This window comes from Poecilia mexicana, unplaced genomic scaffold, assembly GCF_051168715.1.
Source record: "Poecilia mexicana isolate PSO_F unplaced genomic scaffold, ASM5116871v1 scaffold_18, whole genome shotgun sequence".
In the NCBI taxonomy this organism is placed as follows: Eukaryota; Metazoa; Chordata; class Actinopteri; order Cyprinodontiformes; family Poeciliidae; genus Poecilia; species Poecilia mexicana.
Window position 1 is genome coordinate 18,921,773 of NW_028263387.1, and position 20,950 is coordinate 18,942,722.

Consider the following 20,950-nt stretch of genomic DNA (forward strand, 5'->3'; position numbering starts at 1 on the left):
TAATAACCCCCTCCCCCCAACCATAACCATATCATACATCTTGTGTATACAACCAGATACAGTCATACTCAGCAGATCAGTTCAAGAACACTTTACTTTTTCCTTTACAAAATTCAGCAAACGTTACAAGTAAGATCAAAAGAAATATCCTCTGGATACTCCCTGGTCACTGGCACTCACACTGACAGCCTCCTATAGAGCAAACAAAGCGTAACCTGGTTTGTATTCACGCTAGCTTAACTTAATTTAAGACTAACACTTCAAATGCCATATTTACTGAGATAATTTCACAGTATATTTCATATCTGAGAACTAACACCTCACCTGGAGCCCTGAAGCTCCAGCCACCTCTCCATCGTTCTGCTCTGCCCCTTGCTCTGCTGTCTGAGCATCCTATGTGAAAAAATATTACATAATTAACAGACCTATTCTACCTCACATTCAGTGCTGACCTTACTAAACACCGGACTTTACAACAAATGCGTTGCGTGATAGATATCTAACTTATGGGTCCACTCACTGTACTTACAGCCGACGTAGCGAAATAACTTCTGTCTGTCCTTTTCTTTTTTGGTGGCGACATGGTCTCGGAGACTCAGAAGGAGACGCGTGTGCCCAGCTAGCCGCCGCCTTTTGCAGCTAATCAAAGAACGTCCGACGATTCAACTGACTCCCCCTCCCTCCACCCCCCCGACAGCACCGTTCCGACTCGGTCTCGGAGGCTCATAATAAATGTCAAACTAAGAAGCTTCCGTTCCGCGCACCGCCTGTTGCTGCTAATCAAAGATCGTAGATCCACGTTCTTTGAGCCAATATGGCAAAAATTGGTCGGGACTTTTTCATATCCCGTGAATATTGGTCGGGACATGTCCCTACCGTCCCTACCCAAACCTACGCCCATGCGTCTAGGTGTGAAAATTAGCCTTTTGTCCTGAAGTGCATAAGTGAAAATATGTTGAGCAATTCCAGCCACATCTTTTCTTTTGTTGTTGTTAATTCTTGAGTGTGTTGATGTGATAATTTTATGCAAACTCAGATAACAGAAAAAACCCCAAACCTAATAGTTTCAGATCAGCTTCTGCAGGTTCACACTGTTCTTAGACAGGAAGCATATTAAGAGGAAGCCCTTGATAATTTAGGTCGTCCATTTTTTTATTTTTTATTTTTAAAGTGTGGACTGCCTCTGCAGCAAAAGACAGGATCACGCTGTGTGGGCGAGGCTGTTTTAATGGTGGCGTCAACATCCACACAAACAGCCTGTAACCTTTAATATTTCAGACACCGTCTCTCACTTTGCAGCTTTTCTTTAAAGGTCATGCTAGATTTACAGAAAGAGAAACAGAGAAACCTGTTGTTGGTGCAACGACAACAGGCACTGAAACTACTTCTTTCCCAGGCAGGTGCTTCTGTGTGACGGCCACTTTCTGAATCAAAAAGCAAAGGGAATGCACAAGCATCGCTCCAGAAATGAAAAGTTCAGCCATCAATTTGATGATGCAGCACTTGCAATTTTGACTAGGAATAACTCATTTGCTTTGTGCATCTCTTACTTCACACCCAACGGTTGTGAAACTGCTGTTAGCATAACAGTGATACTGTTATGAGTGTCAGTGCTAATGAGGAATATTCGCAATATCCTAAAGCTGCGTTTCTGTGTTGACTAATTTACAGGAATGTTGGATGAGTGATGGATGAAGACTTTTTTATTTATTTATTTATTATTTCTTTGTTTTGTTGTTGAGAGCTGGAAAACTGAACTGAAACACCAGCGCCGTAAAAACCAAAATAGGAGCAGAAACGCCCAGCCGCTGCTTTTTTTATCTTCTCTCCGTGTTCAAGCTCTTAGTTTGACTTGCCTTGTCAGAGTGAATGTTTAGAGGAAAAACTGATCTGAACTCGTCTCTGGACCAGCTATGCTAAATAAATCAGTCAAAAAAAAAAAAAAGACTGCGACGTTTGATGACAGCAAGACATTTTTTATGCTATGAGAGAAACAATTTTTCAATGGACCAAGTACTTTTTAAGGAATTACCGACTTAAAACAGTCTCATATTTTTGACGAAAAGTTACTTGTAAGTTGGCTTTGCCTCATTTGAAGTGTACTGAGATATTTGCACTAGAAACTGGACAGCAAAAAGTCTGTCAATAAAGCCTCCAGACGAAGAGGCGCGCGTTGCTACGCGGCTTCAGAGGCGACTGCTGCCATCGCCGTTTTCCACAGTTCAGACGGTGCTGCTAATGTGATGCGCTCTTCCTTCCTGTTTCTGCTGCAGAACCTGTCCGGAAGTGAAGCTAAACAGTTTGATCTTTGTTTTATTCAGAGGATTTCCTGGTGAACCGAGAGTCAGGTGCCTTTTGGATCCTGTCAGCAGGTCTGTCGTGAGTCATTCAGTGAAAAGTGACCTCTGCCCTGTCAACCCGCCACAAAGCACTTGCACTCTGAACTAGAGTAGGTGTGCTTGGCTTTATTCCTCAGGATGAAACAGAAAATAATTTTTTGTTTTCCTTTCAGTGACTCCTGGTGTATGTGGCGGCACAGGCTCGAGAATACAAAAATCGGGTTTATTTAAAAGTTTCGCGAAAGAAAAATACAACAATTTCAAATGTTGATAAGATATAAAAGAAGGCTTTACCAAATTTAATTTAGTAAAACGGTAAAATTAATTCAGTCTAGTCTGGAACATATCCTTAATTCTGCTTTAACATTTTAAAAAGTGATGTGACAGCGAACAAGTTTGAGCGTTTTATGGATTTTGTCTCAGGTTTCCACTTCACCCCAACAAGATTAGCTTCTCAGTAGAACTGGTAACGTTTACTTAAATTGGTTGATTTCCAAATGTTGACCCTGGTTTTGGTTCCAAAACCAGTTTCAATCTGTGTTTGGGGTCCAGTGTAAACCGCTGAAAATTGGTCACAATTAGAGCTGCACAGTCCACTGAACTACGAACGTCTTTGCGTTACGAACGTGTGCGGCGTTGGAGGACGTTCAGCTCTTGACATTCTGCAGCAGAAGTTTGTTTTTTATGGTTAAGATGCTGTGGCTCACAGGGAGCGGTGGAGTCACAGCGATGAAGAAAAACAAAATAAACGCCAGCAGAACGTGGGCTGTTTATGTCTCACTTCGTCACCTTGAAATGCAGTGGAAGCTCAACATCACTGGTGACCAAGAAAAACAGCTGCTGCTCCAAAACAGACGCCTCTGAGAAACTGCATCCGCAGGCAACGGTTGAGCGATTCCACCAACTGACAAGAAGTTTGTTTGAGTTAGTAAGTTTGAGGCTGTCCCAGTCTTACGCTGCCTTCCAGTTGTACTTGGAACTGGGAAATTCTGACTTCTCAGTTGGAAAAATCAACTGGAACGCTTTCAGAAGTCGGGTTTCCCCAGTGGGGAAACTGAGTTTCAAGATGGCCGCTCCTCGCATCAGCGGCAGTAAGGATGTGGTGGAGACGTTTATTTTTACGAAACACACGTGTGAGAGCGAATCTAAAACCAATGTTGCATGTAAACCGAACAAAATAAAAGTGGAGTTTGCTTTTGGAAAGTGAAGCTTACACTGCTAAACTACATCTTAAGTATTTTTGGTTGCGTTTGTAGTACAAAAATAACTTACAAGTAACTTTTCAGCAAGATATTTGAGTTCAAGAAAAATAATTTCTTAATCCTGATAAAAGTACTGATTCCACTGGCAGACTTTACTTATAACAAGACATTTTTAGCATTTTAAAAGCAAAATAATTTGTTAGTGGTATTAATATCTGTTTAGATGTGTTTCTCTTCTAGATGAAAGTATTTCTGGATCAGTGCTTGGTTTGTGTGTGTGTGTGTGTGTGTGTGTGTGTGTGTGTGTGTGTGTGTGTGTGTGTGCTTCCCCGTGAGGCAGATGATGTTTGCTTTTGTGTAACATTGTTGACTAAAAACCAAACATCATGCTTACTAGAAAATCTGACAATTTAAATGATTCTGCACAGATCCAGACAGAATTATGCTACGAGGCTGCAGACGTTTTACCAGAGGGAAGCGGTAAAGTCGAAATGATTTATCTTTAAAGACGTTTGCCTTGCAGCCTGAAGTAAACTCTTGCTCCTTCCACAGGTTTTTCAGACCCAAAGCTTCAGTCTGATGTGATCTGAGAAAGGACTTCCTTCTAATGTTGAGGAACTTCGACAGCTGTCAGCTGCACTTCTGAATGTAAAGCGACATTTAGCTGAAGCTAGGATGTGTTTCCTCCTTCTGTTTCAACTCTGCGGTAAGAACCCCTTTCACTTTTGAACATCTGATAGGGATCTGTGCGTTCTGCGTTCAGAAACACCCGAAACTGTACGGCTTCCTCCCCGCTGAGCGTGAAGACCACCCCGGTGTATTTTTAGCTCCTAGCGTGGGCTAAGCCCCCGTACAGTCATGGGTCTGAAAGAGAATCTTACTCATTTCTCCTTAGATCTTTCTCTGAACTACCTGAAGGAAATGACAGGTCTTCATGCACGTCATCGCTCTGCTGACCTAAAAATAAAGGCACGTGTGTGTGGTGTGCATGTGCGTGAGTTTGTGTGTAAACTACAAGGGTTTTAGCACAAAAGTGAGTCGTCAGGAGGAAGAGGATTGTTTGGGTCTTTCGTTTCCAGTAAAATGATTTTATCTGCAAAAGTCTACTCATTTACAACCTCTACACAAAATCTTACCAAGTTTTTTTTGTTGTTTAGTTTCTAGTGCATTTAAAATATGACAAAACTAACTTACAAGTAACCTTCAGCAAGACACAGGAGCTTGTTTTAAGTGAATATTTCCTTAATATTTATGAAAAAGTACCAGTTCTCCTGGCAGATTATTTCACTTATAAGATGGGGAAAATATCTTGTCCTAAGTGAACAAAAATTGTCAGTGGAATTAGTTCTTTTTATCATTATCCGCCTAAATGTTACATGTAAGTCAGTTTTACCTTATTTTCAGTGTGCTGAGATGTTTGTACTATACACCAAACCAGAAAATACTTGGTCAGATTTTGCACTGCAAAAACATAAAATTGATTGTTCTATGCATTAGTCTTGGGTATAAGCAAAAAAAAAAAAAAAAGAAAGAAAAAGGGAAAGAATCAGGATTTTCTAGACAATTCAGACTTGAAAAATTTTTCGCATTTCTTTCAAACAATTCTTGTTTGGTTCCTGCAAGGTCCTGACTTCACCTCCTCACTTCCTCCCTCCCAGAGATGAACTTCCTCTTCCAGTTCTTGCTCAGCTTTGCTGGTAAGAGACATGATTATTATTATTTTTTTTCTTGCTCCCTGAGTCTGAATTGTGACTCTTGTATGATTGTCTGGATTCCTGTGGCCTACATGTGGGGACAATTGCAGGAAAACGACAGAGACAAAGAGAAGCTAAAACATAATTCTGCCTCTGCTGCAGATTGTTGCAAAAAAGGAAATGGAACATTAAGAATAAAGCAGGAAGTCGCAGAACTAATATTATCCTAGAACAGATATAGATGAGTTAAAAGAATCATTCTTTTAGACTGTGTGAATGCAGAAAGTTATTTTTGTTGATCACACTGGAAACTTGCCGGAGAAAAGTAATGTTTTTCTCAGTAAGAAGAGTTTCAAGAATGATTTAAAAATGTACAAAAATGTACAAGCCTAGAGCAGATAATAGCTCCTCATCTTGATATATGGAAATAATCAAGTTTAGCAGTTTAGCATTAGCTTCTGCCAATTTTGTTTATGTTTAGCAATTTAGCATTAGCTTCTGCCAACTTTTTAGTGTGTTTAGCGGTTTAGCATTAGCTTCTGCCAATTTTTTAGTGTGTTTCTCGGTTAAGCATTAGCTTCTGCCAACTTTTTAGTGTGTTTCTCGGTTTAGCATTAGCTTCTGCCAACTTTTTAGTGTGTTTAGCGGTTTAGCATTAGCTTCTGCCAACTTTTTAGTGTGTTTCTCGGTTTAGCATTAGCTTCTGCCAACTTTTTAGTGTGTTTCTCGGTTTAGCGTTAGCTTCTGCTGATTTTTTAAATGTATTTAGCAGCTTAGTGTTCATCTAATTGGAAATTTTAGTGCAAAAATTAATTCTCCATGTCAGCCATGGTGGCCAGCTTGAAAATTTTAAAGTTATCAGTAAATATATAATTTTTGCGGGTCCATTTATGTTTGGTTAGACACCAACAGTATTCATCTGTGGTACATGCTGGCAGTTGTAGTGCAAAAATAAATCTTCCTTGACGATCATCTTGAAAAATGGCCGCCACCTTGAATTGTTAATGACCAACGCTTATTAAAAAAACCCCATCTGTGTCTTCTATCCACATACAAAAGATTTTGCTGAAATATTAAATTATCTGCTGTACTAACTGGTGTAACTGGTGAACTAGCTTGGTGGTGGCGGCAGTATGGTGCTGGGAGGTAACGTTCACTCCCATCAGGATCTTGAGTTTGATGTTGCTGTTGCACAGTTAGGAAGTCAGTGGGTGGTTAAAGGTTAGAAGGTCAAATGCTCTCCTTTCTCCTGCAGTCACTTAATGTCACAGAGATTTTACGCTGATAAAGTTCCTAACATATGTTGCTTTTATTTAGTAACCCAAATGCTACAGAGATAAGAAATATATAAATATAGAACACAGTGAAGTCACACAGCAGAGAGAACTGAGTTAAAAGATGAACTGTTCACTTTCTACCTGGATGAACGTTAAAATCACACAAAATAAAATCAATTAAACACAAAGCAAACACCAAACTGCAGCATTAACGAGTCAAAATGTAACAGCAGAACAACGCGAACGGCTGCCACGGCTTTTAAAGCAGAAACAAGCACACTTTTGTCCTCCGATTTTATTTAAATGTGAAGTGTGTCTGACGGCGTCAGGATCAAACAGAAGGACCTCCAGCTCCGACCTTCTGACCCTCAACGCGGACAGAGGGGCTTGCCGCTGCTCTGCCTGAACCAATTTATGAAATCTGCACGCGCTGACTCAACTTCTCCGCTTTTTAAGGTAATTAAACGAGAAAAGACGCCGCAGAAAACAGCGAGGGGGAAACGTCAGCGGAACGTTGCTGAGGGCCGAACTTTAGGCCTCTGGGAACAAAACGGTTCGTTGTGGTTTGGGGTTTGCGAACGCGGAGGAGCTGCGGTGTCATGCAAGTCACTCGCCGGCGCTGCAAGGTTCAGCGGGGGGGCGGAATGGCGGGATCCTGATTAACTCTGTGTGAGCATCTGCCTGTGTGTGTGTGTGTGTGTGTGTGCGAGGATGATGCAGCTTCCTGAAGAGGAATAAATTAAGACGAGTGACGACACAAATGTGTTCAACCGAGCGGAATCTGCGTAAGAACGTGAATCATCGACTAAACGGGAGCAAACGCAAACGAAGCCGCTTCATCGACTTAACGTAAACCGCCCGGCCAAAAGCACCGCGGGAATTTTCTCACTTTCTACGTTCACTGTTTCACAGAAGACTCACTTGATTCTGCTTGCAGGCTGCGGCCCCCGCCCTCCGGAGCGGGAGGGGCCCAGCAGAGAGGCCCCCTCTGTCTGCTGCTTTACAACAGAGACGCTGTGTTCAAACTGGGGGTTCAAGGGCCAAAATGAAAAGAAACGCGCACTTGTGTGTGTTTTTGTCTGTGGGGCTTCATGCACACATCACTGTACGTACGTGGTGTGTTTACTCTCGTCTTTTGGGGGGTCTTAAATTAAAAGCAGGAAGTGATTTTTTTACAGAAGCTTTGATCTGCCCACATGAGGAACCTTTTGTTCTTTCTTCCTCCTCATTACTGAAGGAAGCCTTCATTGTCCTGCTGCTTCCCTTCATCTCGTGTTTTTCACTCTTTATAGGTTTGCAGTTTTGAAGTGTGCTGCCTCAGCGTTCTGCACGTGGCACCAGCTCACCCCCTCACAGGTTCACTTCAGCTCTTACTATACATGTTCTGGTAATTCAGACACACGTTTACTCTGATATCTGCAAGTAAAAGAAGCTGTCTTTGAATGTCACCTAATTAGTCCAATTTGAGTACCAAGAAAAACAAACAACGCAGCAGCCTGGTCACACAAATTGCTTGTTACAGTACTTGGCTTGGATAATTTGAGATATGACCTAGTCAAAGCCCAGACTTGACAGCTGATGTTCACTGGGGTTTTCCATCCAAAGACAAACAAAGCTTTAGGTTATATCGCAAACAACAATTTGAAGGTTTTAAAGCATAATGCGGCTTGATGGGGGTTTTATTTGGGTGGTTGGGTGAATTTAAATGCACACCACACTTATCAGATTTTCACCGTTTTAAGAAAAGTAATGACAACCACATATCATTTTCCTTCCCTCTTCACAGTTCTGCTCTGTAACCTTAAATCCCAATAAAACACACCAAACGTTTGTGGTTTCGACTAATTCAAAGGCTATGAATACATTTCCAGGGCACTAAAGCCTCAAATTAAAGCATTTTTCGTTTTTTTTAACAATCTCTTTAAATACTTTAAGAGCCATGTGGGTGCTCGTATGTTTTACGACGAGCCCAATTAGCCAAATGAGAGCGTATTTGTGCTGACTAAGGTTTGCTGCCGATGCAGGGAAACCCCTCTGCAGCGCGGCGCTCACCTCTCCCTTTCTCTCTGACTCCTTTCTTCCACTCACCATTCATTGTTCTTACTGTAAAATCAAACAGTCATCGCCGCCGTCGTCTTCCTGCAGAGGAGGGGCCGGGGCCCGGCGGCCGCTGCTGACGAAGTGCAGCGCGGGGCGGGAGGCCTTCGCCGGAGGGGGTCCCAGCAGGGAGGAGGAGCAGGGGGAGGCGGAGGGCAGCGGAGCCACGGTGGCCCTGACCCTGCTGCTGGGTCCAGGCTGGCGGTTCGGAGGCTGCAGCGAAACAACACACACATTGTGTCCGTGTGTGCAGAGGAAACCTCCTCGAGACCAAGAAACGCATTTTTTACGCATTTTACACACATTTTTATCTAATTTGTAACTGTGGATGGTAAAGTGCTGTTGGACTGAATTAAGCTGAGTTGAGACGTAGATCAAAAAACAAGAGCAATGATTTCCAGGGTTTATCGTTTTTCTACCAAAAACCGGATGACAAAGTCGCCGGTCTGGTGCTTTGGGCTCAGCTAGAACTTTTATTTTCAAGGACAATTTTATTTCCAGAAACTTCAGAAGTTATTTTATTTGTTTCTGTTTTTTTTTGGCTTATTTTGGATATTTAAAATGTCTTCCAGTTTCAGAGTTAAATATTCATTATTAAAGTTTATTGATCTTTGAGAATGTGGTGTTTTTGCATTATAACCATTATTTTACTTAAAAATGATTTCAAAACTACAATATTATCGTTTGATCCAGCAAAATTTGCTATTGTGACGGAGTCAGTGACGACATCCGTAAGTAAAAGCCTGAAGGAGTCTCAATGCAGTTCTTGAGGGAACATCTTCTCCTCGTTTTCACTCGCTGCGATCCCATCCCTTTAGCAATTTGGCGTTTTGAAAATAAATTTGCTTCGTGGAAACACAGTAATTTTGAAAAAACTCAAGTGTTTTGCACTAGGATGAGGTGGATTTTTTATTTTTTAGTTTTGGCCGTATCAAATTTGATACAAAACTGCAATGGAAACACTTTTCACACCACAAGTCCTAACATCAACTAGTGGAAAAAAAATCCATCCATCCATCCGATTTTGGGTTAAAAATTGGGTAAAAAATACAGAGTTTAAAATGTAAAAATGTCTGGGTATAATTCATGTATGTTAATCAGTTCAGTGTCAAACAGTATTTCAAAAATAGCTCATCTCCTTTGAATAAAAGTGATTTGTTTTCAGATTGGCAGGTTATTTTGGAACTGAAACATTATAGTTCTCAAACTTTCAATCTTTATTTTTGCTAAGTAAATGTCTTATTCTTAGAGTACAAAGCAAAAACAAGGTTCAGCAGATTCTAAACTAATTTAGGAAATAAAAAAAATAGGACGAAGACGAGTGAAAAACAGAGCCCCGAACACTGAACAAGCGAACTATTTGCATGTCAGCAGCTTATCGGTCATGATGAGTCACACGGCCTGCGGCGACGGCACCGCGGGGCCAAAATGAAATAAAATGGCAGCTTGATGTGCCTCCTCAAGCAGGAGGCCGCTTGGAAAATGGGTTGAGTTTGAATAAACGATTAATGGTGCGAAAGACAGCGTAGGAGTCAAAGCACGGCGATGTCTGCGCAGGGTCACCGCTGCAACAAGAAACACGAGTTGGCCGCTAAAACTGTTCACCGGAAATACGACGACAAATAAATGCAACGGTTTTTTTTTTTCTAAGAAATTGAATTTTTAAATCCGAGAAGAATCACTTTTTGTTGTAAGTCTGTTTTTATTTTAAGTAATCTTGCTTTTCAAATGGCCTGACCACAGGCTTGGTGTGTCACTGAGCTTTATTGGCCGGTATGAGTCACTCTGGAAATATTGAAATACAATAAAAGAATGATTCAAGGAGAATTAGTTTGACTCAGCAGGGCAGCGCCAACGTTTCCATTGCTCTATTATTTCCATGAGGAGCAGCTGTTGACCTTTACCTGCCGCTGCTGTCGGCCGCCTGCGTTCCTGCCGCTTTCTGCTGCCTGCGGCTGCTGCTCTCTGTGGGCGGCTGCCGACTGAAGCCTGAAATAAGCAGAAAGAGATGCACGATAAACCCCTCATGTTGTCATTCCTCGTCTCTTTCTCTCTCTCTCTGTGCTGGAGGTAGATTTCACGGTGGGAGCAGATAAGGCGGCCGACCTGTACGGGTACCGCGGCTGTGAGAGGAGCGCTCTGCTGCGGAGGTGCTGGTACAGGTTGCTGCTCAGCAGGAGAGGGTTCAACACAAAGTCCTCGTCCAGCTGAGAGAGGCAACTCTGAGACACACAGAAAACACAAAAGCCTAGAGGAACCTGCGCAAAATCCTTTTTTTCCCAGTAAATATTGTCCAAGACTCTCATAAAATGTGCCTGTATGTATATATACTGTAACATTTTATAAACTGTGAGCTTAGTCTAACCTAAATATTCGGTTTTATGAAGCTGCAAATTAAGTAAACACTAATTTCCAGTAAAATGTTCATATTTTTTTTACTTAGAATATTTATTAGCAAGTAAGTAAAGATTGTTTATAAAGTGCCTTCAACAGCCACAAAATGATATACAACGTAAATAAACATTTACTGTATACATGATGTGATTATTAAAGGTAAAGAAGCAAAATAAAATGATAAATTGGAATATTTTCCTTCCTCACAGCTCATTATCCCTATTAGAATGAATGTAGCTCACCTAAATTAGAGGACAAATACATATATAGATCGAAAAGATTCACATTTTATCCACTTTTGCATGTAAGCTTTGAAAATCTTACCAGATCATAAAAGTATTGATAAACTGGAAAGTTTTACTTCCAGTTTTACACTCTTTAGTCTTTGAATATGTTGCTATGAAGTATGAGTGAAGGAAGAGGACAGATTGACTATTTTCATGTATTTAATTAAAAATTAACCTTGTCAACAATAACAGAACATTTTTTCTGAGTTGCGGAACAAGAAGAAGGGCATCATCTTTGCCAGCTTTTATAATAAAAATCTACTTACATCAACAAATATATTTCCATTAAACAAACAGATGTTACTGAACCTGTATGCTGTTCATGGCATTTGGTGAGGGGTCCTGATTTGAGACGGGCAGAGAGCAAGGCAGCAGCAGCTCTCTGGAGGCGACGGGCTTCAGGAGGAGGGAGACAGATGGAGACGGCTGGAGGACGTAGTGGGAACACACACCTGTCCCAGGTACGACAAGAGGATGTGAAGATATGAAGTAATAAACTGTGTGTTTGTCTTTGAGACACAGACCTGAGCCTCCAGCTGAGGATTTCTTATCAGGCTCCACCCTCAGCAGCAGGAACAAGTCTTGATTCTGAAGGTGGACGAAGGAGATACTGCATTAGAAATCGGCTTTTAGTGTGCAGCAGAGAAATATGGAGAACTGGCGCAAAGCAGTCATAGCAAATGAAGGTGATAAAAGAAAGCAACCATGTGTCATTTGTCTCAGCATTAATTCATGTTAAACAATTAATGACTTGTGAAATGTTCATTTTGAAATGAAAATGCCACAAATGGCATAACCAAAAGTAAAAAACTTTGCAAACTTGCAAAATGGAAGTCCTCCAGACCACTAGGGGGAGTCGACCACCAAATCATATTTGATCATACCTCAGTAGAAAGTTTGTAGGGGAAGAAAGAAAAGGCATTCTATGCTGCATGTCTCTATCAAACATGCTGCCTTTTACATTATGGAACAGGAGGATATTTACGTAGTTAACGTACTCCCGACTCCCCCTAGTGGTCTGGAGCACTTCCATTTTGTGGAGCAAGTTTGCAGCCTTTTGTACTTCCTGTTGCTATCCTGTTTCTATATCCTGTGATTGCAGCACTTTTCTGTTGCATGTTTTTTTTTTTGTGTACATCTGTGTTTCATGTGTTTGCAGCACATTTCGCCCTGCTCACCGAAGTAAGAAACAAAATCATTGATATATCAGAGTCTGAAAAGGATTACAAAGACATTGCTAAGGATTTGAATGACCCCCAGTGAGAAAAGAGGCAAACCTCTCTGAAATGGCTGGGGAACTAAAATGACTCCAAAAATGTACTGACAAGGCGACGAGGTCACAAAAGAACCTGGAGCAAAGTCTTAAGCATGAGAGGCCTCACTTCCTTTAGCGGAGGTCAAATAATCATGATTCAGAAAAACAAAAGAGACTCAGCAACAACTGCCTCCATGGGAAAGTTCCCACCACTAAAACCACTGCTGACCAAAAGGAACACAATGAATAAATACGAAACAGAACCAAGATGACTGCAGGTTTTCATCAACTCTAATGTGAGACTTAAGACTTTCTTGAATGGACTTTCAGACCTGTACCAAGGTTATATAGATATCAATCAATAGCTAAGACCTCTCAGTGGGTCAGACAGGTGCTTGAAAAGAAAAGTCCTGCAAGAAAAAAAATGCATTTAGTCCTGCCATGACAAAATTAAATACCTGTGATTAATGTATTTAAGACCAACTTGAATTTAAAAAATATATATTTAAGACAATTTAAAGCCTTAATTTTGGATGCATAAATGTAACACTTTTAAGAGTCTGCAGACACGTTGAGAACAATGACCAGAAGCACAGCAGCAAAAATACCCCAAAACAAAATAAAGATTTCCTCAGGGCCTAGTCAAAGACTGGACTTTCTCTCTAGAGTGGCTGAATTAAAATAATTCTGCAAAGAAGACTGAGCCAAGATAGCTCCATATGACTTAAAAGACTCATTGTCAACCATGTTGGTTTGGATAGTTTTCTTTTCCTTGAATAAATCAATAAACAATATTTAGAAGGTAGCAGATTTTTGTAATCAAACACCAGATACTTAGACAAGCCAATGTGAGAACAGGAGATATAGAATAAAAGTAATAAGTCCAAATCTTTTCTGAACTGCTTCAAGCCTGAAACCCGATGACATCACTGAGCTGTTTTCTCAGGCTTTGTTTAGCTCGTTTTTATTCTTTCACTTTCCTCCTTAGCTTTCTGGGCTTTAAGTCTTAAGACTGACTTCTCTTTTTCTGTGTGGCTGCAGCTCTTTCAAAGGTCATTTAAAAACATATATTTTGGCTAAGTTTGTAAGTCTTGTTTGAGAAATAGCATCAATTAGACTGAACGTTGTTTCATTCCTTAAGTGCCTGGTGGCTCAAATTGGCATCATACCTAAATTTACACTAATTTTAGGTGCAATTCAAATTCAAAAATACTTTATTAATGTTCAACCTTATAATCACAGGAATAATTTTGCACATCTGAATACATTTTGCTGCCTTCAGTGGGAGAATAGTGTTAGCTTGTTTACACACCCGCAGTGTCTGGCAGAGTGCATGGAAAAGGCTGTTGTTGGTCTCCATCTCGTCCCAGTCCAGCTGCCAGCAGGTGGTGGGCCGGATCACCAGCGGCAGCCCGTACAGCACACTCTCACACACTCCGTCTGCATGCAGGACCCTTCAAAACACACAGTCTCACTTGGGATTATAAGCATACAAGATTGAAGGAAATATGAGGCTTTTGTTTTAGATTTTTTTTTATAGCACTAGTGGCCTTTATTCATAGAAGTTAGATAGGAAATGGGCTGGGAGAGATGAAGGGAAAATATGCAGCAAATGTCCCAGAATCAGAAACGGAACCTTGAATGGCTGCATTATTGACCAATGTCCTTTATTTGGAAATGTTTGGTGACTAGATGTTGCTAAAAATACTCCTGACGTGAACCGTCATCTCTGCAGGTCCTTTGCAGCGTAAACTTTTCATTTCTTCTGAGAACTTGGTTAATGCTGTGACTCATTTATGTAAAACACTTTTTTCCTGAACACAGATGCGCTTGCATGTCGTAACTGCACTTCCACAAAAAATGCAAACGCCATGCAAATCAGGATAACTGATGGAAACAGGCCTACATCACTCCAAACACCTCGGTCTCTACTTTCTGTTGTGAAGGCACAAAGGTCTGAGTTAGAAGAAGTGTGCATCAGTTTGTGGTGCTGTTTGTGTGTGTGTTTACAGGAGTCGGTGACATCATCTCTTGAACATCAGCCAAGTATCTGTTGTTTGGTTCTCAGACGTAAGCATATGCAAAGCAGCAGTACAGTAAATACTCATAAATATGAGAAACAAAAGAAAATAAAAGGAAAATATGGATTTCAAGCACTAAATAACTTTCACTACTTACATAAACAACATAAAATTGGAACAACTTGATTTCATTGCACTGAGACAATAGTTTGTAGCCAATCAAAGTGAAATGAAGGAATAATTAAGAATGAAGTAGGAAATTAATTCCATCCATCCATCCATCCATCCATCCATCCATCCATCCATCCATCCATCCATCCATCCATCCATCCATCCATCCACCCACCCACCCACCCACCCCAGGCTTCCCTCTCCCCAGCCACTTCTTCCAGCTCCTCCGGGGGAACCCCAAGGCGTTCCCAGGCCAGCCGAGAGACATAGTCCCTCCAGCGTGTCCTGGGTCTTCCCCAAGGCCTCCTCCTGACAGCCCGTATCAAAGGGCCCGTCACCCCATACTCCCGAAGAACCCCCACAAAGCCCCCCTGGGGACACGGTCGAACGCCCTCTCCAAGTCCACAAAACACATGTAGACTGGTTGGGCGAACTCCCTGCTGAGAGTGTAGAGCTGGTCCAGTGTTCCACGACCAGGACGAAAACCACACTGCTCTTCCTGAATCCAAGGTTCGACTATCCGATGGACCCTCCTTTCCAGGACCCCTGAATAGACCTTACTAGGGAGGCTTAAGAGTGTGACCCCCCTGTAATTGGAGCACAATTGGTCCACCATCCTGAGACGCCGGATGGTGGACCAAAATCGCCTCGAAGCTGTACGGAAGTCTTTCTCCATGGCCTCTCCAAACTCCTCCCACGCCTGAGTTTTTGCCTCAGCGACCACCTGAGCCCCATGCCGCTTCACCCGAGTGTCCAAGACATACGGCCGCAGATCCAATGAAACAATGACAAAATCGATTATCGAACTGTGGCCTAGGGTGTCCTGGTGCCAAGTGCACATATTATGTTATGCCTGAACATGCTGTTCGTGATGGAGAATCTGTGACGAGCACAGAAGTCCAACAACAGAACACCACTCGAGTTCAGATCATGGGGGCCGTTCCTCCCAACCATGCCCCTCCAGGTCTCACTGTCATTGCCCACGTGAGCGTTGAAGTCCCCCAGTAGAACAAGGGAGTCCCCAGGAGGGGCACTCTCCAGTACCCCCTCTAAGGACTCCAAGAAGGGTGGGTAATCTGAACTGCTGTTCGGCCCGTAAGCACAGACAACAGTCAGAACCCGTCCCCCCACCCGTAGGCGGAGGGAGGCTACCCTCTCGTTCACTGGGGTAAACTCCAACGTACAGGCGCCAAGATGGGGGGCAACAAGTATGCCCACTCCTGCCCGGTGCCTCTCAACGTGGACAACTCCAGAGTCCAAGTACATCCAGGCCCTCTCAAGGAGACTGGTTCCAGAACCAGAGCCATTCGTCGAGGTGAGGCCGACTATTTCTAGCTGGAACCTCTCAGCCTCACACCAGCTCCGGTTCCTTCCCCATCAGAGAGGTGACGTACCACGTCCCAAGAGCTGGCTTCTGTAACTGAGGATCAGACCGCCAGGGTCCCCTCCCTCGGCTGCCGCCCGTAACAGTGCTCCCGACCCCTTTGGCCCCTCCGACAGGTGGTGAGCCCATTGGAAGGGGGACCCACGTCTCCTCTTCGGGCTGAGCCCGGCCAGGCTACGAAGGTAAAAGCCCAGCCTCCAGGTGCTCGCCATCGTGCCCCACCTCCAGACCTGGCTCCAGAGGGGGGCCCCGGTGACCCGCGTCCGGGCGAGGGAACGCCAGATCCAAAGTTGTTTTCCGTCATAAGGGGTCTTCAGGCTGCACACTTTGTCTGATTCCTCACCTCACTTCACAATTATACACACAATTGTATTGATCCATCACATAAAATCTAACTAAAAGGCACTGAATTTAGTGGCCAAAATGTGAAAAATTACAAGACTACTTTCTCAAGGCCCTGCGTTTCATTTTGTGTTTGCGTCCAGTAGAATCTGTTATCTATAAATCAAAACTTCACAAAAACATCTCATGGTTTTCCGTCTCGGCTGCTAACTCATTCTTGTGTTCTCCCTCTCCCAGAAGTCGAAGAACGTGAACAAAAGGATGCAAAGCACATGGAGGACATAAACAAGTCAGTCCAGAAAACCGTCTTTTAGCCCCTGTGAAGTTTTTCCGCTCGGTTTCACTCGTTCCGAGACGCTTCAAAAATCAGAGCAGAACAAAGCGTCCTCTAACACGAAGAGAGAGTTTCATCTAAGAAATATTCCGCTGCTCCATGCAGTCAGAAAGAAGGCATTCATAGAGATTCTACTGGAGCGAGGTTTCATCTCACGGACGGCAAAGGGCTCGCATGTTTCTTTTCCTCTGTTTCATCAAGCCAGACACAAAATTAGGAAGAGTGAACGTGGCAGAAACAGGAGGGAAGAGGACATTCATGTTGTGTTTTTTGAGGAGATGAAATTAAAAAGAAGCATCCGCAAAAAATAAAATATATTTCCAGGGTTTGTACACTTTTCCCACAGTAAAATTGAAGCACTTTCCAAGCATTTTCAAACTTTGCCAGCCTCACACTTTGGAGATAAACCAATACAAATGAACTATAAAATACAGTTTAAATTTACTGTTATATGACATCATTTATTACTATTATTAACTAATGAGATAGGGACATTTTATGTAGCCAAATTTGATGCTTTGAGATTTCAATAATGTTGGTTAGTGTAAAAATTCAATTATGCAAGTCAGTAGGTCATTAAGTCAAAAAATCATGCTAATTTAAATGACCTTCCAGCTCAAATTAAATGTTAAAACACCATATGCAAAGACAGTTACAAAAAATGTCTTGGTAAGTTTTGTGGCATTTAGCAAGTAGAAACAATTTTGATAATTATAACTCACCCAAAACAAGAGCAGTTTGGTCTGATTTAAATTCAGACAGTGAGAAAAAAAAAAAAGTCAGTTTTTATTAGGCATTTGAAAACATTCGGTTTCAAATGTAAACAACATTTTCCAGTTCAAGTTTTCAAGCAAATATTAGATTGCACTTTATTACAAAACTGTGCAGCGTGAATATTAAGCACGTTCCAAAATTCAGGCATTTTCAAGGATTTCAAGCACCAATATGAGCTCTGTCTTGCAGATCCTGAGGCTCAGAGTTTGTGGTTTTTCTCTCCTTCACTTACTTGATCACTCTCAGCCTCTGAGGAGTCGGGCTTTGATTTCCGGGGCCCTTGACCGCCGGCAGGAAGTCTCGAACGCTCTCTGTCTTAACGCCCAGGATGGGGGTGGAGGGGACGAGGGCGGGGCTTATCAGACGCTCCAGCATGTCACACTTCACACAAACTGCACAGGTGGGACAGAACATTTCACTGAGTTTGTTTAACGTTTGAGCTTGTGCGGTTCTGAGCGCCGGCCGCTGAGTTGGACCTGGAAGCGGGCTGTCAGAGGGGCTGGGCAGCAGCAGGTGGAGGTGCTCCCTGTCTCCCCCCTGCTCCTGGAGCCACGCCTTTAACACCATCTCCATGGCGAAAACGCTGTTCTCCACCTGCTGCAGGTCCACCTCCGTCCCCAACATCAGTGAGTCTGCAGACACAAACACACAGAAATCAGACCATTTGATATGCTGCAAGATACAGCTCTGTGCAAAGGACGTCACATCAAGGCACATCCTTGAAGCACATCAAGGACGGTAAGGCACAAAAGATCATTAATACAGAATCTCAAGTGATGTTTCTGAGCGGTTTAATGGAAAATTGTGTGGAGGGAAAACATCAGATAGAAAAAACCCCCAAACATAATTAAAGTTTATTTCGTCCACGGTCGGATGCTTTGTGGAGCAATCCAGACATTTCACTTAGGTTAGAGTAGCAAAGCTTAATAATAACATAACCCAAGTAAAAATACAAAGTATGGTATAAAAGAAATATTTTTTCCCCCAAAAAACTTAATTAAATGTAACCAGTTGCTGCACACCTCTGGTTTTATGCAATAATCAAATTTACAGAGAAACCGAGTAATCGACAGGTTTCATAAATAAATGTTTGAAATGTAACCATTTATGTCTACAGGATATATATAAAAAGTGTGCCGTTGACCATTGATACATAGAGTTATTTAATATATGCAAAATATCTCAAAAGCTTAAGACGGAGGTTTTCTAAAGGTTGTATTGATAATCTATGCAGCCGTGTCTGAAGTCCTTCCCTGAAGCAGGCAGAGATAAAACAAAAAACAAAAAACGACATCATAGAAGGGACGAAAATACAGATAAGAAAGACGTCAGTGCCTCTAAGTGCCTGAGCTGACAGTAGACAGGCACTAGCTAGAAGTAGCTAATGACTAAAGGAAAGTTTTCACAGACCTTAAGGAAGCTGGATGAATTTTGTTGAAGATTTCTTCAACAGGTTGCAAGAGAAACAACGCTTGGCTTTCATTATGATTGACAACAACATGCTCTCGCTCTTATTTGTCCATCAAAAAGTGTTGCTTAGGGGAATTGCTGTCTATGGCCACTAGATGGCGGCATTATTCAACAGACTTCAACAGCATTTGACAGCCAATCTTCCGGAGTGTCATTTCAGGGCTTCACAGTCACTTGATGTAACTTTTCAACATGCCCGGTGTGCAGAGATTTCATTAACGTCTGATGTTTTCCATGTAAAATAATTTATCAGAATGTATTTCATCCAGTTGTTTGTGCTTATCTGTTACTTCAAAGGACAAACTGGCCACTTTTTCTTCTTCTAACATAACTTTTTCTCTTTCATCCCCAGAGTCCATTTATTATTGCAGGCTTGACAGAAACCTTATAAACTCGGCTCGTCCATCCTCCCCTTTTTTCCTGCTGTTTAATAGTTAATGAGCCATCAGCGGATAACTAATGGGGCTGGGGGAGAGCAGAGGATCAGGAGGTCGACAGAGGGGAGGATAAGTTGGACGCAGAGCGGGGGAAAATAAATGAAAATATCCCCACTCTCCACGTCTGGATGAAATTAAGCGAAGCTAAATTCCTACAGTAGACTGAGCTATCTATCTGATCCATCTTGTGCTGTTAGCTTTTTGGATTAGCTGCCAACATTTGCAGAAGTCCTTCGTCTCTGCGCTTCGTCTGAGGGGAAAGATTTGCGTTTGCTCGTTCTCCTCTGATTGGTCCCTGTGAGAGTCAGAGAGGTTAAAGGAAGATTTAAACTTTGCTAGTAAGTAATGAATTGCACGTCTGCTTCAACGTGTCAAACAGTCACACGGGAAAGTCGCCTTCGGATTAAAGAAAACGTCCCTTAATTCTTTCCAACTTTTGCTCGTCAGTATAATAAGACAGCTGTGCAAGAATCGGTTTACATAAGAATGAATTCCAAGAAATAATTTTAAAGTTAAAAAAGACAATAATTAAACATTAATCTTGTCCCCTGGGAGTTATATTATTTAAGAAATAACATAACTTAAAATTGCTTTCCTTATGTCACAATAAAAACCGATTTTTACAATATGTACACAACATGTTTCATAATGTAAATATGCATCTCGTCTCTGTTTCTGTCACTCCCTGGCGGGTCTTTTCGTTGCCCATCCTGTTCCTCGGTTCACGCTCCATGCCTCGTCCACAGTTTTCTTATTTATTCATTAAAAAGCGCAGACAGAAATCCCCAAGTTCCTGTCTGCGCTTCGGCCTGCTTCAGAACCCAGCAGTTCAATCAATCAATAAAGAAAAATAAGGAGCATGGCTCTGGTCTGGCTGTCCTCATAAACTGACTGACTGGGGAAGAAGATTGCACACAGCAGACGATGAAAGCCGTTAAATTAAACGACACACTGAAGCTGCAGGTTTGTCTGTTCAGCTAAATCTTTGGAAGTCAGGAACTCGTTTTGACTGGACAATGTCTTTTGAAATTACTAGAGCAAAACTTGAGTCATATTTTTCATTTTTATCACAAAAACTATTGTAATTTCCTTTTAATTTGTCTTAAAGAGCGTTTGACTGCCTCCCAGGAGTCCAGATTGCTGCTGTTCAGCTTTTAACTCACAGCAGAGGCAATATTACATCAGTTTTAGCTTTGCTTCAGTGGTTATCAGTTCATTTTAGAGCTCTTTTTAAAATCCAAGTCCTTACTTCCGAGCTTTTTGCAGTCAATTCTTATTTTGATCTCGGATCTGACCCTAACCCACATCCTTAGCCGCAGTCTGTTGCTCTATCCCCCAACACACTTTTTGAGCATAAAGGATCTATAACTTCTGGTGATTCTTTCAAAAAGCAGCTGAAGGCGTTTTGATTCAGGCAAGCTTTTCATTAAAGGTCGTTAAAGGTGTTTAGTAGACCAGAAGGTCTGTGGTCC

The 20,950-nt window shown here is 42.1% G+C and overlaps 1 protein-coding gene across 1 annotated transcript in view; it reads right to left on the reverse strand.

Annotated features, from left to right (window-relative positions):
* Positions 1–8,441: 8,441 nt before the first annotated feature.
* m1ap (meiosis 1 associated protein) overlaps positions 8,442–20,950 on the reverse strand; it is a 33,996-nt gene continuing 21,487 nt past the window's right edge. Inside the window, exons 4-11 of the mRNA XM_014985478.2 lie at positions 18,048–18,203; positions 17,804–17,963; positions 13,858–13,999; positions 11,815–11,878; positions 11,600–11,742; positions 10,716–10,831; positions 10,514–10,598; positions 8,442–8,822 (exon numbers count right to left, since the gene is read on the reverse strand). Of these exons, the coding sequence (XP_014840964.2) occupies positions 8,613–8,822; positions 10,514–10,598; positions 10,716–10,831; positions 11,600–11,742; positions 11,815–11,878; positions 13,858–13,999; positions 17,804–17,963; positions 18,048–18,203 (1,076 nt within the window). The 3' untranslated portion in view covers positions 8,442–8,612. The remainder of the gene's footprint in view (positions 8,823–10,513; positions 10,599–10,715; positions 10,832–11,599; positions 11,743–11,814; positions 11,879–13,857; positions 14,000–17,803; positions 17,964–18,047; positions 18,204–20,950) is intronic.